Source organism: Galeopterus variegatus, unplaced genomic scaffold, assembly GCF_000696425.1.
Source record: "Galeopterus variegatus unplaced genomic scaffold, G_variegatus-3.0.2 Scaffold5463, whole genome shotgun sequence".
Classification (NCBI taxonomy): domain Eukaryota; kingdom Metazoa; phylum Chordata; class Mammalia; order Dermoptera; family Cynocephalidae; genus Galeopterus; species Galeopterus variegatus.
In genome coordinates this window covers 107988-124511 of record NW_007731574.1, presented here as the reverse complement: position 1 = coordinate 124511, position 16524 = coordinate 107988, and the positions used below count along the sequence as shown (strand labels likewise).

The window sequence follows — 16524 nt, the reverse complement described above, 5'->3', positions numbered from 1 at the left end:
CCGAACCCTTGGCGGGAGCGCCGCCACGCTCCCAAGCGGCGCGCTCTCCAGTGCGCCACCGGGCCGGCCCGGAAATAAGAGATTTTACTCTTACTGAAACGTAGCTGTCCATCAGCAACATAAATAGATAGCTTTATGATTTTTAGAAACAAATTTGAAATCTTTGTACTACTTGAAGCAACGGAATATTCCTCATGTGCTTTAACTGTCCAAGTTGAATACACACGGTCGTACAACGATCACCATCCTTGGTTTTAGTTCACAAGGGCTCATTTGTCTCGGTTTATTCATTCATCCATATATTCAGTAAACATTTATGGAATGCCAGCTGTGAGCTATAATCATCATGTATGTGCTATTCTTGGCACTGGGAATATAGCAGTAAACAAAACAGACAACCTCTGCCTGTCCTATTAATTTTGAAACTTTCAACTTTTAACATCTACTAAAATTGGGGTGCATCTTTTTTTTTCTTTTAATACTATTAGATCAGGCAATTTGAGGCTCTTTTCTCTCATGAAAGTATAAACATTTGCTGAATGGATGCAGGCCTGCATGTGTGAATAAACGATATTTTAAAGGCATCTGTATGAGTGGCCATGTGCCTGCTTATAGAGATGGCATGTTTGGTTTGGGGGTTTATTTTTTGGTGGCTGGCTGGTAAAGGGATCCAAACCCTTGACCTTGGTGTTAGAAGGTGGCACTCTAACCAACTGAGCTAACCTGCCAGCCCGCTGGGGTGCATTTTAAAATCAATCTTGTGACAGTTTTAATGATATCATTGCTTTCTTTTTGGTGGCATTTAAATAACAATGCATCTTATGGTTGCTGGAGTCTTAGATTCAGAGGCAGTGATGGGGAAATGTGTTTCTTCATATTGTTGGGATTAGGGTTCCCTCAACCCCAGAGGCAAAATAAGTAGGAGTTGTGGATGTTTTGATACTGGGGTGGGTTAGAGTAGAACACTTTACCTTGTCTGAGGTGGTTCCCCTTCTGATGGTGAGAGTAGCTGTCGGATTTGCACAGTTCAAACTTACTGGTATTAACTGTGTCTGCTTTTCTCACTTTCACGTTCACCTCATTTATAACTAAACCTATATCACTGTCAGGAACTTAGCTGTATTGAGGTTAAGAAATTTAGCCCTAAGAAGAAAAGGTAGATCAAGAAGCAACTGTGGAACAAAAGTGCTTCACCTTTCAGAGTTTTGAAAGAAATTAATGAGTATTTCTCTTTCATTTGAAATGCTTCAAAAATTGGTACCTTGTCTTTAACCAACTAAAATCCTAGGCGAAAACAAGTGATTTTTATACATATATTGAAAATAGATGTTTTTTTTTGTTTGTTTGTTTGTTTGTTTTTCCTTTTTGTCTTTTTTCGTGTCCGGCAATGGATCGCAACCCTCAGTGTCGCACCTGTACCGGACCGGGACCAGCAACGGGATCGCAACCCTCGGTGTTGCACCCTCACCTCGCTCAGCCAGTGAGCGGGAACCGGTCTGTATGTGGGATCCGAACCCTTGGCGGGAGCGCCGCCACGCCCTCAAGCGGTGCACTGTAGCAGTGCACCACCGGGCCGGCCCTGAAAATAGATGTTTTAAAAGAGAAAAAAACTTCAACAGACTATGGGTAGAGAAAGTGAGACAGTCATAATAGCATCTACCAGTTGAACAGTACTTTACTCTTACAAATTGCTCCTCACACATGTTTTTGATTTTGACCCTAACCATAAACTTTATAGGTGAGGGAACTAAGGCCTAAAGGTTAGTTAACAGTTCTCTATACTGTGCACTGGTAAGTAGCGACCTGGGGCCTAACCAAGGGTTTGTTTCCACTCTACTTTGTTGCCTCTCCTTCCTACCCACTATCTAGGATCCACTGTTGGAATGTACTGTTTTCCATTACAGAAGCCTCTGTAGCACATCATATTGTACCTTTGCCTGTGGTAGGTCCAANCGGGAGCGCCGCCGCGCTCTCAAGCGGTGCACTGTAGCAGTGCGCCACCGGGCCGGCCCTGAAAATAGATGTTTTAAAAGAGAAAAAAACTTCAACAGACTATGGGTAGAGAAAATGAGACAGTCATAATAGCATCTACCAGTTGAACAGTACTTTACTCTTACAAATTGCTCCTCACACATGTTTTTGATTTTGACCCTAACCATAAACTTTATAGGTGAGGGAACTAAGGCCTAAAGGTTAGTTAACAGTTCTCTATACTGTGCACTGGTAAGTAGCGAGCTGGGGCCTAACCAAGGGTTTGTTTCCACTCTACTTTGTTGCCTCTCCTTCCTACCCACTATCTAGGATCCACTGTCGGAATGTACTATTTTCCATTACAGAAGCCTCTGTAGCACATCATATTGTACCTTTGCCTGTGGTAGGTCCAAAGATATTGGGTATATCACACTATCACTTCCAGTTGCTTAACATACTGGTGCTCTTATGAGAACCATCTGGAGATAAGCATATACTGTGCTATTCTTAAGTAAGAAAAGCCAGAATACAAAATATGCCGCCATTTAGGTCACACACACAAGTATGCTTTTCTGCATTGCATATAACTGGTCTGTAAATGCACTGGAAAGATAAACGTCAGCAGATAACATGTCCCTCTGGGAAGGAGGCAGAGAACTGGGAGGGAGTAAACAAGACATACTCTTGACTATATAACTTTGATGGTAGTCTGTGAATTTCTTGCAATAAAAATGTGTTTTTAGTGGTTAGGGTTCTTTTTTAGTTGCAACTTGACAGAACATCCAAGCCACACTTGTTGTAAAGGGAAAATGAAACACAGCTTTATGCAGGAATGCCAGAACCCAGTTTTTCTCTGCTGTCCCTAGGTTGTCTCCTTCTCAGACAGGCTCCCCTGGTGTGGTGTGCGCAGGTGCACACTGTGTGTTCCCTCCATGGACGGGGGAGAGAGAGAGGCTTTCCTGAAGCCTGAGCAAGAGGCTTCATCTGTTATGGGGTCGATTGTCCATTCTTGAGCCAGTCCTGCGGCCAAGGGAATTCCTGCTGATTTGGCTTAAGCCCAGATTGCTGCTGCCTCCCCTTGGGGTGGAGTGAGCCCCACCAGGCCGTTGCCTCCCTCCCTTGCACTGCCTTGGAAGTGGAGAGCCTTAGAGGGGAGTAACAATTTCTGCTACTTGCAGAAATGAGGGGAATAACAGTGTAGCTACTAGGCAGAAACAAGGAACTCCCAGTACCTGACCTCATGCAGTAAACTGTGTCCTTTAAATCCTCTTCTTGCCTTGAAGCTTATTAATGTTCTGCCTTTCTAGTTACGTAATGAAGGTCTTCTTTTTTTTTTTCCTTTTTGTCTTTCTTACTGACCGGCAACGGGATCGCAACCCTCAGTGTCGTGCCTGCACCTCGCTCAGCCAGTGAGCGGGAACCGGTCTCCACATGGGATCCGAACCCTCGGCGGGAGTGGCGCACTCTCCAGTGCGCCACCGGGCCAGCCCATGAAGGTCTTTTTAAAAAAGAGGAGGGCTGGTTGGTTAGCCGGATTGGTTAGAACACAGCCTTATTACACCAAAGTCATAGGAGATCCCTGAATTGGCCGCCATGAAAAAATAACTAAAATAAGATGAAATGAAAAACAAGAAAGAAAATACCCTATGGTATCACTTTGGTAATCTCATATACTTCTTTTTTTCTTGTTATTAACAAATATTTCAAATATATAAAAAGTGTACTCATTACTCTGCTTCAACATTTACCAATACATGGCATTTTGTCTAATCTGTCCAATTCCTCCTTCCCGCTAGATTCCTGTGAACCAAATCCCAGACATCTCATTTCATTTCCAGAATCTCTGAAAGATAAAGATAACATAACCATCATACCATGATTACACTTTTAAAAGAAAAACAAAACCCTTAATATCATGAAATAGCCAATCAATCCGATTAGTTTTTTCTATTGTCCCATAAATTTTTTTTATGACAAATCAGAATCCAAACAAGACCCACCTACTGCATTTGGTTATTATGTCTGCTAAGACTCTTAAGTTCTGATAGTTCTTATCCAGCTTTCTTTCTTCCATGCAGTTTATATGGGTCATCACCTACCCATTTGCTGAGTTTTGCTGACTGCATTTGGTCATATTTAACATGCTCCTCTGTCCCCTGTATTTCCTGTAAACTAATATTCATAGTTAGATTTGACACAATTTGGTTTTTTTTTTTTTTTACTTTTGCTTTTGTAGGAATACTTAACAGGTTGGTGCTGTGTTAGGTCACCTATTACGTCACCTCCATCATCTAATGCGTTGTTGTCTATGCAAGTTATGATGGATCAATGGGTTTAGGTGTCGTTGGTCTGACCCATCCATTTTAAAGTTCAGTGATCCTTGCCCAGATCCATTAATTCACTAAGGATGTGTGCAGTCTTTAAAAATGATTGAATATAAGCTCAGGTTACTATGACAAAAAAAGTTAGTGTGGATATGACTGCAGTTGGCTTGGTTCTGGTGGAATTTATCATTCATACCATACTTATATTAGCAATATCACAGTCCCCGGGTGTGACTTATTTGTAACAAGAGGGGAGGAAAACCAGTGGACATATAATTTGCCAAACACTTAAAGGAAATGTGCTTTAATAAACTAATTTTACTATAGTTTCTTATATCTTGGTTTTAACTGGGAAACTATCCCAAAAGAATCAATCTGCACAAAAACATCAATATGCAACATATAAAATTGTTAATATAAGAAAGGTCTTTAATAATTTGGAAATCAATACCTATAAAATAGGGTGAGCTCACTATGAATACTCTAAGTAAACTTCAGTCCATCAGCAGGAATCTTTTTGTTGCTTTTTAATCTTGAGGAGTATTGAGATCATGCTCATTCAGATATATACTAACTTCCATTCACCTAGTTTATCCCACTTTGCTGCTCCAAAAGATTTCTGCTAGTATCTCCTAGTAAAACATCAGTAAAGACCATTTGTAACATGCACCAAGACTTGAGGATTCTGTTTGTCCTCTGATGTCATGGTCCTTGGGCTGGGAAACTCAAATAGTGTGCACTTACCTCATCATTTAGTGATTTTCCTGATGTCTCTCAGTAAGTACTTCATGACATCAGGGTCGGCCCAAAGGACACAAGGCTTAGTCACAGATGGTAACAGCAGGCAGAGGCAGAGCAAGGCCAACCATGGGCATGCCACTCCAAACAGGCTGAATTTTGCCCCTGGGATTATAACTCTTTTGGAGAGGGATAATGGGAGGCAGCTGCGTTTGATCTCATAGCAGGATCCTTAAAAGGGTCATTTTTGCAGAAATATTCCAAAGCTGTGCCAGTTTCCCCAGGACCTTTCCTAGTCCTCTGACTTTCAGAGATGCTTTTTGGAGCTCCCCTGCATCCTCTGTCTGGCTGGCTTTCTTTTCCTCGGGAGTGGGTCTGCCAGGAGCTGGGGGCTTGGTATGACTTGAGCAAATCCTGCATCTTTTGTTGAATTACAGTTTTACTTAAGACCAGAAAATGTTAGTGTGCAGAATGAGATGCTAGTTTTAAGCAGGGAGGAGTGTTTGAAGGGGAACAGATTTTATAAATGGCCACTTCATTCATTAATTTTTTGTTGTGATGACATTTGCTTCCTTCTATTGCTCAGTTGATGAGGACCCACCACCACTACCATCCTGCCCTGTAGCTGATAAAGCTGCATATACAGGAGTAATTTTTATGTGTTTATTTTGTAACAATAAGGAAATGTGTGCTTCAAATTTAAATAAGACAAGTGCAGATGAAAAAGAATTAAGATGTATGTTGTATTATTTTCACCAGTTCTATGGCAGTACTAAACTTTAAGAAAGGAAATAAGTAGACTCTCAAATAAGATTTTTGTGTTGCTTTGCCTTCTAGGAGGTTTCAGTCAAGAAGAACTTCTAAAAATATGGAAAGGGCTCTTCTACTGTATGTGGGTACAGGATGAACCCCTTCTACAGGTAATATACAGTTCTCTTTGTAATATTCCTGGGTTTTTGCCACAGATGGATAAAAGACATTTGATCATTTCTACTCCCTTGGTCCCCTAACATACCTACACAAATGGAAAAGCAGTATTTCGAGGAGTCAGTTTCTCACCTCTTGTTCCTAGAAAAGGGATACAGTGTCAAAGCATTTAAGTTGAAGTTTCTGTTTCATCATCTGTTACATTTATTATTTGTGCTCAAAATGGCATGGTAGTAGCACTAGTCTACAGCCCTACAAGACCCAGGCTCCAGGCCTGCCTCTGCCACAGTTTGGTGGGGTATCCAGGACAAGGCCGTGCCTTTCTGGGCTTCAGGTTCTGAATAGAGCCATGGCCAGCCCTCACAGGTAAAGCCTGTTTAAAATTGAATCTCAGTGGAAACTAAAGTGTGCCTGTGAATCTGGATCCCTATCTGCCAAGCGTGCTGAGCCCCACCCCCAAAACTATTTTAGAAAATGACTTTCCCTTTTTAAAAAGCTTCGTTGTGACATGTGATAGCAGATCTGCATTTGTAGAAGTAGAGGAGCAGCCCAGAGGAGCACCACTTGCAGACCTCTGCTGTGTAAGAAGCCTTCGATGGTAGACTTTACCCCTCTGGCTTTTAACGTGCAGCCTGGCTACTTCTCCCAAGCCATGTGATAACTTGTGTTGATTTATTATTTTTACTCTACTGGACATATTTTGAGTAGGATAGCAGGGCAAATATTTTTAGATTACATTCAAAAGTAACAACTGACAGCTTTAGTGGAAGAAGAAAACTGATGAGCAAGAACATCATTTTCAAGTCTGGGAGTTCATTTAAGACGGATGTGGAGAGGAGAGGGTAGGTGAAGTGTGAGTGAGACCAGTGTGGGTCGCTCTTGTCCTGTGGAACCTCATAAACAGAAAGCTGCTGAAACTCTCCAAGGCAGGCTTCTTCATAGGCCCAGACTGCGGAATTCTCCCCAGAAACAAGCCAGCTGCATCTTAGCCAGGCATGCTCTTCAGGTGGCACTTTTGCCTAGGACACAGCCTAGGAGGGTGTATTTAACCTTCTTAACCATTTTGTTCCAATCTGTCTCTGACCAAGCCCAGTAGAGGACTTTCTGATACCATGAATTGAGTCACATGAAGTGAGAATCCCCAGTGTCTTTTGTGTTTCCCATTATTTGGGGGATTATGATAAAATCTCAATTTAAGTTATAGTTTTAAAGGCAGGAATTGACAGCTAATTTATTTCTTCTATAAATCATTTGAACTGCTAAGTAGTGAACTAGTGATTCTGCTTTAAACATGCAGCTAAACAATTCTCAAAGATGTCTCAAATTAGCAAGCGTCCATTGAAACTGGGAAATTCACATCTGATAAAATTCAGATATTCAAAAACCACTTCTTAGTGGATGTGACATTGAGAACAAGAGGCACAGATTTTCCCACCAGCAGAGACGGGAGGAGGATGCAGGCCATGGTGCTGTCTGTCATCTCAGTGTTACCACGTAATAATCCCAATGTTTTTCCCCAACCCCACCTTTGCAGGAGGAGCTAGCGAACACTATTTCCCAACTCATCCATGTTGTTAACAACTCAGAGGCTCGTAAGTCCTGATATTTTCATGACTTTCAAAACTTCCTTTTTCATCGGATTTGGTAACTTGCCTAGGAAATCTAGTCAATATTGTTTCTTCTACCTTCAAAGTTTCAGTTTTCCAGTGTGCTAGTTTAACCTGAACCTAGTGTTGATACTGTGTAGACATCAGGCAACAAGCTGTTCCCGTTTAAAAGCTGTGATGAACATAGATACTGACTTGGTAAGAGGGTGAAAGAAGTATCTTGTGGAGAATCATGTTTGACATCTCAAAGATTTCAAAAAAATGTTCTTAGAAATAACAGACCTCCAGTATCTCCAGATCCTGAGTTATTTTAACACCGTTACAGGCTGTGTATGCATGTGCCAGTGTTTTCAGTAACCTCTGGGTGCCAGGATTATCCTCCCCCAGGCTGGAGCCATCACTGGTAATAAACTATAAAGAAACTCCTCTTTACCAAAAAGAAGACAAAGGGAGAAATCAATTAAAATATTTCTGAAACAGTCTGCCTTTGATGGCTTACAAAGGAAGAAAAAGACAGCAGAATTCATTTGTTCTTAGCACTCCTCAGAACAAAATCATCCTTATGACTGATGACCCTCAACAATTCTCCAAATTTTAGCTGACTCATAATGAACAAAATTCTACGTATGATACATAGTATGGGTTTGCCTATATCAAGGAAGAGTTGTGCAAAAAGAAGTAATACAACAACAAAAAAGATATCAGCAAAAATTATTTTTCGGCCGGCCCTGTGGCACACTCAGGAGAGTGCAGCACTGGGAGCGCAGCAAAGCTCCCGCCACGGGTTCCGATCCTATATAGGACTGGCCAGTCCGGTCACGAAAAAGACAAAAAAAAAAAAAAAAATTATTTTTCAATGAAAAAATGCTAGTTTTTNCGAAAAAAAAAAAAAAAAAAAAAAAAAAATTATTTTTCAATGAAAAAATGCTAGTTTTTTGGTTCAGAAGAGAAAAGTAGAATGTTTTGTGCTCTAGCTCACACAGACGACACCTAACATCCTACAAAAAAGCTGAGTTTCTGCATGGATTCCATAAGCATTCATCAGAATTGATGACTCTTTTGGACTGATTGTTAGGTACAGGTGTGGTGGGAAGGGGCCAGTAGATGTGGATCAGGGAATCTTTTGATTTTAATAGAAACATGGCTTTGCAGTGGATAAAGAAAATGCTTCAGAGAGCATTCTAATTGAACCTTAAGAAATATCAGTAATAACCAGCCTTCTTGTTGTTATTGATATGTTTTTATATAAATGTAAAAGAAATTATTGGGCATATTTAATTATTGGTGAAATTTTCTGACTGCCCAAGAATTTTTGAGAAAAGTAAAAAATAATACTAGCTTTTTTTCATTATTTTCTTGCTATATGGTAATATGTTACCATGGACACCAAGCATTCAGAGCCTTTTCTTCACTGCAGAACACCTGTTCATTCAGACCTTCTGGCAAACCATGAACCGAGAATGGCAGGGAATTGACCGGCTGCGCCTGGACAAGTACTACATGGTAAGCTCAACGTGCCTTCTTTCACATCTACTTCAAACACTTGTGTGAAGAAAAGCATGTTCTGCGTCCTTCAGACAATGGAAGGGCTCATTTGTGAGGCAAAGCAAGCTGCAGGTGAGCATAGTAGAGGGCAACGTGAGCATTAGACAGCACTTGAACGGGCTCTAGAAGGCTTCTCTGTTTCAACGTGAGCATTAGACAGCACTTGAACGGGCTCTAGAAGACTTCTTGGTTTCAATGTGAGCATTAGACAGCACTCGAATGGGTTCTAAAAGGCTTCTCAATTTCAGCGTGAGCATTAGATAGCACTCAAACGGGCGCTAGAAGGCTTCTCGGTTTCAACTCTTTCGCCAGTTGGGGATCATAAGTAAACATTTTTTGTTCTAGAAGTTAAATATGATTATTGTGGATATTTTTTCACTTTGGGGATCCAAGCACCACCAATTTAATGGGTCTCCTGATTCTGCTAAGCTGATTAATATTTCTTTCTTTCTCTTTGTAATAAAAATCTGTCTCTTTAGCTGATCCGTCTGGTCCTAAGGCAGTCCTTTGAAGTCCTGAAGCGAAATGGCTGGGAAGAAAGGTTGGTAAACTCTTTGAGTTAGCATTTGATGGCCTTAAAACTTAGAAAGTAATAGGATTTTTTCAAGCTTTTCAGTTAATCAACAAATGTGAATTGCCTAATCTATGCCTACAACTCTATAGAGTACTATGGGAAGCAAAACATATTCTAACCCATAGGAAATGTAAAATCCAGTAGAGGGGCATAGAATAGTTAAGCACATATGACAATTAACATTTTTTATACTGACTTAAGTGATTGCTTTTTTCCTTGTCAAACTTTTTTTAGCCTTACATTGACTGTTGTGCAGTGTAGGCATTAGACCAGGTATTTTTGTTTTCTCTTGGGAAAGAGAGAAGTGTTGATGTGCTGTCATTAAAAGAAACGTGTTTTTTTTTTTCTTTAGCCAGATCAAACTTTTTCTAGATGTCTTGATGAAGGAGATCCTGTGTCCTGAGAGTCAGTCTCCTAATGGAGTGAGATTCCACTTCATTGATATTTACCTGTATGAACTATCCAAAGTGGGAGGGAAGGAGGTAAGCAATGGTCAGACCACAGACCCTCATCGGAGCTGTTCATGAGATGCTATGTGTAGGCACTTGGCATCACCAGGGACAGTGGCAGCATGAATTGCTTCAGCTTCTTGAGAGAGGCTTACTTAGAATTGAAAGCAATCTGCTGAGTCCAATAAAGAATTCAATAACACGGAGAAATGCTCGGGATATATAGAGTTTTTAAGAAGCAGTAAAAAATAAAGGCAGTAGACAAAAGCTGTACAAATAATATGGCTTTTTTTAGTATGTGAGTGATTATCTGTATTTGGGAATATGAACAATTTTTACTTTTTTCTTTCACAGGTATTGTACAGAAAGCATGTTTTATTGGGTTTTGGGTTTTTGTTTTTTGTTTTTTTAATTAAAGATGTAAATGTTATATTAAAAACAGTAATTCCTCCGTCTTAAACTTTGAGAGAGTAGCCATGTAGAACTTCTCATAGAGGAAGGAGCGTGTGCATTATAGGATACAGGATAGCACTGGCTGGATCGGGTACTTTTCTTTGGGTCACTGCACTAAGATACCCAAGTGGCTGCAGGACGGCCGTGACCTTGAGCCTGGCTCCAGGCATCTGGGCAATTTCCACGGAGTATGCTTGGGGCTGCGTGAGACAAGTATGATTCAGTCTGATTCAACCTATGTGAGAAATACAGATGGTTCCTTTCTCAAGGACCTATCAAGAAGAAGAAAAGGCTCTGTTTTTCATCATTTTTTTCCCATTTTATGTCTAAATTACAGCTTTTGGCAGATCAGAATCTCAAGTTTATTGATCCATTCTGCAAAATTGCTGCCAAGACTAAGGAGTAAGTGCTCATATGTTTGTTTTTACTGCTTCATTTGGTACTTAATTATAGGGAGCTTGCTGTGGAAGCACGATGCAGGGTACCTAGGATGACTATCCAGAGCCAAGAGTGGTTGAATTCTGAATTCCCAGTAACAGGGCATTTGGAGCTCCGAGCAATGATTTGGCTTTTCTAGTTGTGGGGTTTGACCCAGTTGTTGCAGGAGTGCCTCCCCACCCACCCAAAGTTCTGTCTGCCGTATGTCCCAGGGCCTCTGTCATGTGGCGCTGAGGTGTTTCCTCGCAGCTGTGGTAGATCACACAGAAGTGTTGTAGGGACACTGGCGTTTGCTGACTGGTTGGCACCACCTGGGTGTTGGGCAGCTATGCTGCCTCCCTGTCCACTTCTAGTCTCCTGCATGCTCTCAGTTGCAAGGTCACACCATTTGTTTTAATCACATTCTCTCCACTGTGCTTCCATCCTCAGCCACATGCTGGTACAGACAATAGCCAGGGGTGTCTTTGAAGTCATTGTAGATCAGTCTCCTTCTGTACCCGAAGAGGCAGTGGAAGAACAGGATGTGAAAGTGAGTGGCAGTGACCGCTCTGAAGGAGAGCCGCCTGGAGACGTGGTGACGTGGAGCAGAGCTGTCAGCAGGAAGAAGGCAGGTAGGAGCCTCCTCGGGTGGTCTTTCCTCTTCACACAAACACTTCTTAACACTGCTGGCATCTTACCGAATGCAACCTGGTGCCGACTCATGGAAAGGGCTCTGCCTTGAGCCGTCCCCAGAGAGGAGACAGTGTGTCAGATGCCCGTGCCTGTGGGGTTCAAGAACTAGTCACATGTGGCTTGCACACATTTCTGTATCTCCAATTGTTGTACCTTCTGTACTGTGTCTGCTTTTGCTTTGAGGGTGTCTTATGTGTCGTGTTGTGGTATTTGAGGTATTTAAGCACTCAAGTGTGGATCGTGCCTGTAGGGGTGCTCCATGCAGGGGATGTGCTGTGCAGCTCCACAGGGGCATGTGTTTCTCTCTATAGCCCTTTCTCAACTCACAGCTCCCTCGGTGTTCTTTTTCTCTCAACGTTTGAACACCTATCGTGGACCGACGCTTTACATCCATGCAATTTCGTGTAGTATGTGCATTTGAAGTTACAGGTCCATGAAAACTCCCGCAATGGTTTATGGTGTCTCAGTGTGCAAAATGAGGTGGATGGTTAGGTCAGAGTTTACCACGCTTTTGAAGTGTTATAAAGCCATGAGAAGCAAAGTTTTCAAAAACTGATGACCAGAGGAAATTTTATAAAAAAATTTTTTAAAAGCAGGACACAAAACTGTATGTAAAAAGAGCCTGATTTATATTTTTTTTTTTTAAAAAAAAAAAAAAACTGATGACCAGAGGAAATTTTATAAAAAAATTTTTTAAAAGCAGGACACAAAACTGTATGTAAAAAGAGCCTGATTTATATTTTTTTTTTTTAAAAAAAAAAAAAAACTGATGACCAGAGGAAATTTTATAAAAAAATTTTTTAAAAGCAGGACACAAAACTGTATGTAAAAAGAGCCTGATTTATATTTTTTTTTTTTAAAAAAAAAAAAAAACTGATGACCAGAGGAAATTTTATAAAAAAATTTTTTAAAAGCAGGACACAAAACTGTATGTAAAAAGAGCCTGATTTATATTTTTTTTTTTTAAAAAAAAAAAAAAACTGATGACCAGAGGAAATTTTATAAAAAAATTTTTTAAAAGCAGGACACAAAACTGTATGTAAAAAGAGCCTGATTTATATTTTTTTTTTTTAAAAAAAAAAAAAAACTGATGACCAGAGGAAATTTTATAAAAAAATTTTTTAAAAGCAGGACACAAAACTGTATGTAAAAAGAGCCTGATTTATATTTTTTTTTTTTAAAGATAACCGGGAAGGGGATCTTAACCCTTGACTTGGTGTTGTCAGGACCACGCTCACCCATTGAGCTAACCGGCCATCCCTATATGGGATCCGAACCCACGGCCTTGGTGTTATCAGCACCGCACTCTCCCAAGTGAGCCACGGGCCAGCCCCTGATTTATTTTTAAATATATGTGCCTTAGAAAATCTAGGATAGATCAAAATGTTAACAGTTAGCCCTAGGTGGCAGAATGATGGGTGATTTATGTCTCCTTTGTACTTTTCTCAATTTTCCTAATTTTCTACAATGATCATGTGTTATGTTTTAATCAGGAAAAAAACAAGTCTTTAAAAGAAAGAAGTGTTCTTATTTTGAATGCGATATAGACCACAGAGTGAACTAATGACCTCGAGCAGGTTTTGTGTTGTCACAGGAGTCGGCTCTGGATGCCTTCTACTTGCCACAAGACAGTTTCACTCTTCCCTGTGCAGTTGCACACACTCCCTCCCAATTTCATTCATCAGATGTCTATAGAGCACCTATACCTGCATGTGCACCTGCATCATGCTGGGCCTGCCCCACCTTCCCCGGCCATGCCTCACACCACACCACTGATGAGTCTATAGGGTTCCAGAAACAGTACAAGTTTTAAAAATTTGTGAGTTCTCATTAGTAATTTTCACTTGCTTCACAGGCTTTAATGCTCTTTGGATTATTTTTTAAATGCTAAAGTTTGCGTTAATATTAGCTTGTATATCCAGAGGAGGCCTCATGAAAAGTTAGTGTACTAGGGACTGCCTCTGTGAGTCCATCCTCCTCCTAAAAGTCCAGAGCAGCACGAAGCCTTGGGCTGCTTGATCGAGTCCCTAAACTCAAGAGCGTCCCCTTCACCTCCACTGCAGCCTTTACGGTGTGTGCGATAGGGAAACATCGAAGGTAGCAGAGAATTCTGTGGTTTTGTCTGTGACCTAATTATGGGCAGAAAACACAAAATGTGTGCTTTCTCCCAGACTTGTCCTCATTCCCAGGGACTGACCACTAAAACAGCTTTGGGAAATTGTTAAGTATTTCCAGCGTTCTTCTCTTTCAAGGAATTTTTTTTTCTTGCTAAAAGACACCTAATTAGTAGTGGCTCCTTTAGAAGTAGTCATTGCTATGTATTTGATATGTCAAGAATTCTGTCTTTGGATGTGTTTTCACAGCACTTGGCAAATATCACTCCAGAAAAGATGAAATGAGTGATGAAGANCACTGATGAGTCTATAGGGTTCCAGAAACAGTACAAGTTTTAAAAATTTGTGAGTTCTCATTAGTAATTTTCACTTGCTTCACAGGCTTTAATGCTCTTTGGATTATTTTTTAAATGCTAAAGTTTGCGTTAATATTAGCTTGTATATCCAGAGGAGGCCTCATGAAAAGTTAGTGTACTAGGGACTGCCTCTGTGAGTCCATCCTCCTCCTAAAAGTCCAGAGCAGCACGAAGCCTTGGGCTGCTTGATCGAGTCCCTAAACTCAAGAGCGTCCCCTTCACCTCCACTGCAGCCTTTACGGTGTGTGCGATAGGGAAACATCGAAGGTAGCAGAGAATTCTGTGGTTTTGTCTGTGACCTAATTATGGGCAGAAAACACAAAATGTGTGCTTTCTCCCAGACTTGTCCTCATTCCCAGGGACTGACCACTAAAACAGCTTTGGGAAATTGTTAAGTATTTCCAGCGTTCTTCTCTTTAAAGGAATTTTTTTTTTCTTGCTAAAAGACACCTAATTAGTAGTGGCTCCTTTAGAAGTAGTCATTGCTATGTATTTGATGTGTCAAGAATTCTGTCTTTGTATGTGTTTTCACAGCACTTGGCAAATATCACTCCAGAAAAGATGAAATGAGTGATGAAGGAGAAAGAGATGACTGTGGGACCACTGAGGACACTGGACCACTTCTCCAGGTGGGTGGTGGTTGTTGCTTTTTATAAAGTATGGATTTGCTCTGGGGTGGCCTGGCTAGAGAATTAGGGTCAAAGCTAATTAAGTGTGAGGCCTGAAGTGTAAAGTCCTTTTTAATCCCTTTCAGTCACTAATGCTGTCCTTAGAATGAGCTTATTGGAGACAAATAAATTTAAACATAATGGAATTTTGAAAGATATTAGTCCTCATTTTGAATTGCTAAGGTCTGTTCAATTCCATGCAACAGAGCCAGCACTGTTCAAACAAAAAAGTTTACTGTGTTACCAAATGCAGATTAGAAATCTAGATTAAATTTTAAAAGAAGCATACATAGGTAAATTTTATGTGTATTCTACCACAATTTTAAAAAAGGAAGAAGTACTGACCTATCTTCTCCCCAGAGTAAATAGAATGTGAATTTTTCAGACAGTGTTTGTTACGCTTGTGGTTACCAAGTCTTAGCACATGCTTATTTAGATCGTTCTCTTGCCGAATGCTTCCAAAATCCCGTATCAGTGGCTTTTCTCTTATGAGTAGATGTAGGTGTTCAAGTCGGGCAGTGTAATTTGCTAAATGCTTATGTGTCGTTTCTCTTCTTGCCTAGTTTGACTATAAGGCTGTGGCTAATCGACTCCTGGAAATAACCAACAGGAAAAACATCCCTCCCTTCAACAGGAAGCGTCTCTCCAAACTAATCAAAAAGTAAGTGGGCGAGAGGGTTCCTCTGGTTGCTGTTCCTGTTCAGTTCCAGTGTTTTTACTTTTCTCATGATGTAGGACGAGCTTTCTGTATGCTTGCCTCTTCCTCTTGACTTTGTCCTGTGATATTTTTGTTAACAGCAACATTAACACATACATAAGCTGAAAGGTGTAATAAAAGCGTATACCCCACCCCTCAAGCTCCATCCTTCAAATGCAGCCACACTTGGCTCTTTTAGCTGTTTTGTAATGATGTAAAAACATGTCTATTAATGTCTCAAATTACTAGAAGAGGAAATAGTGATGTTAATCTCCTGTTTAGGTGTCATCTCTTGGTGTGCTATTAAGATAGGTGGGGGTTTAGTTATTTACCCATTTCTCACTCCCCTGTGTGATTATGCCAGAAGTGTTAGTTACTTCAATAGTCAGTGTTGATGTCATTATGATCACAGTGACATAATGAAGTGTGATTCATAGTAGAGCCCCATGGTGTATTGTGACTGGTGACAAATGGCAACTGTCTGATCACACTTTGCAAGAGCTGCACACTGTTCTAAGCACTTAAAAATGTACGTATGCTACATTTTTATGTTAAAGAAGAAAACACCTGGAAGGTGGCTTCCATAACTTTCCCCATCACGAGCTGGGTTGGCGAGGGCATGGGGAAGGTAACGAGCTTGCCCGAGTCACCACTGTCAGGTGTGGGGCTGGGCCGGCCTTCCCTGTTCTCTGCCTCCCACGCACACACGGCCTGTCAACACTTTCCATCTGTCCTCATGCACCAAAATTGTGTGAAGCAAAATGCCTTTTGGCATTTTTCCACTGGAGAATTAAATAAAAGCAGAGATGTAAGCTATTTCTGTCTTCAGAAATAAGAACAAAACCTAATTTCTTGGTTTTGTTTGTGCATGGAAGACAGCATGTGTGGCCTGTGTCCTTGGGGTGTTGAGGGTGGTTCTCCCCTTTCTGCCTTTGCCTCACGCCAGCTCTCCTTGGTGGGCTGCTTCTCCAGTCTCCCTCCCAAGAGGGGC

The 16524-nt window shown here is 40.9% G+C and overlaps 1 protein-coding gene across 1 annotated transcript in view; it reads left to right on the top strand.

The window, feature by feature from the left end:
• Positions 1-16524, top strand: part of RRP1B (ribosomal RNA processing 1B) — a 28655-nt gene that overhangs the window by 3336 nt on the left and 8795 nt on the right. Inside the window, 10 exon segments of the mRNA XM_008589466.1 lie at positions 5871-5953; positions 7495-7552; positions 8985-9070; positions 9592-9653; positions 10039-10168; positions 10926-10990; positions 11456-11637; positions 14703-14797; positions 15400-15501; positions 15572-15587. Coding sequence (XP_008587688.1) covers positions 5871-5953; positions 7495-7552; positions 8985-9070; positions 9592-9653; positions 10039-10168; positions 10926-10990; positions 11456-11637; positions 14703-14797; positions 15400-15501; positions 15572-15587 — 879 coding nt within the window.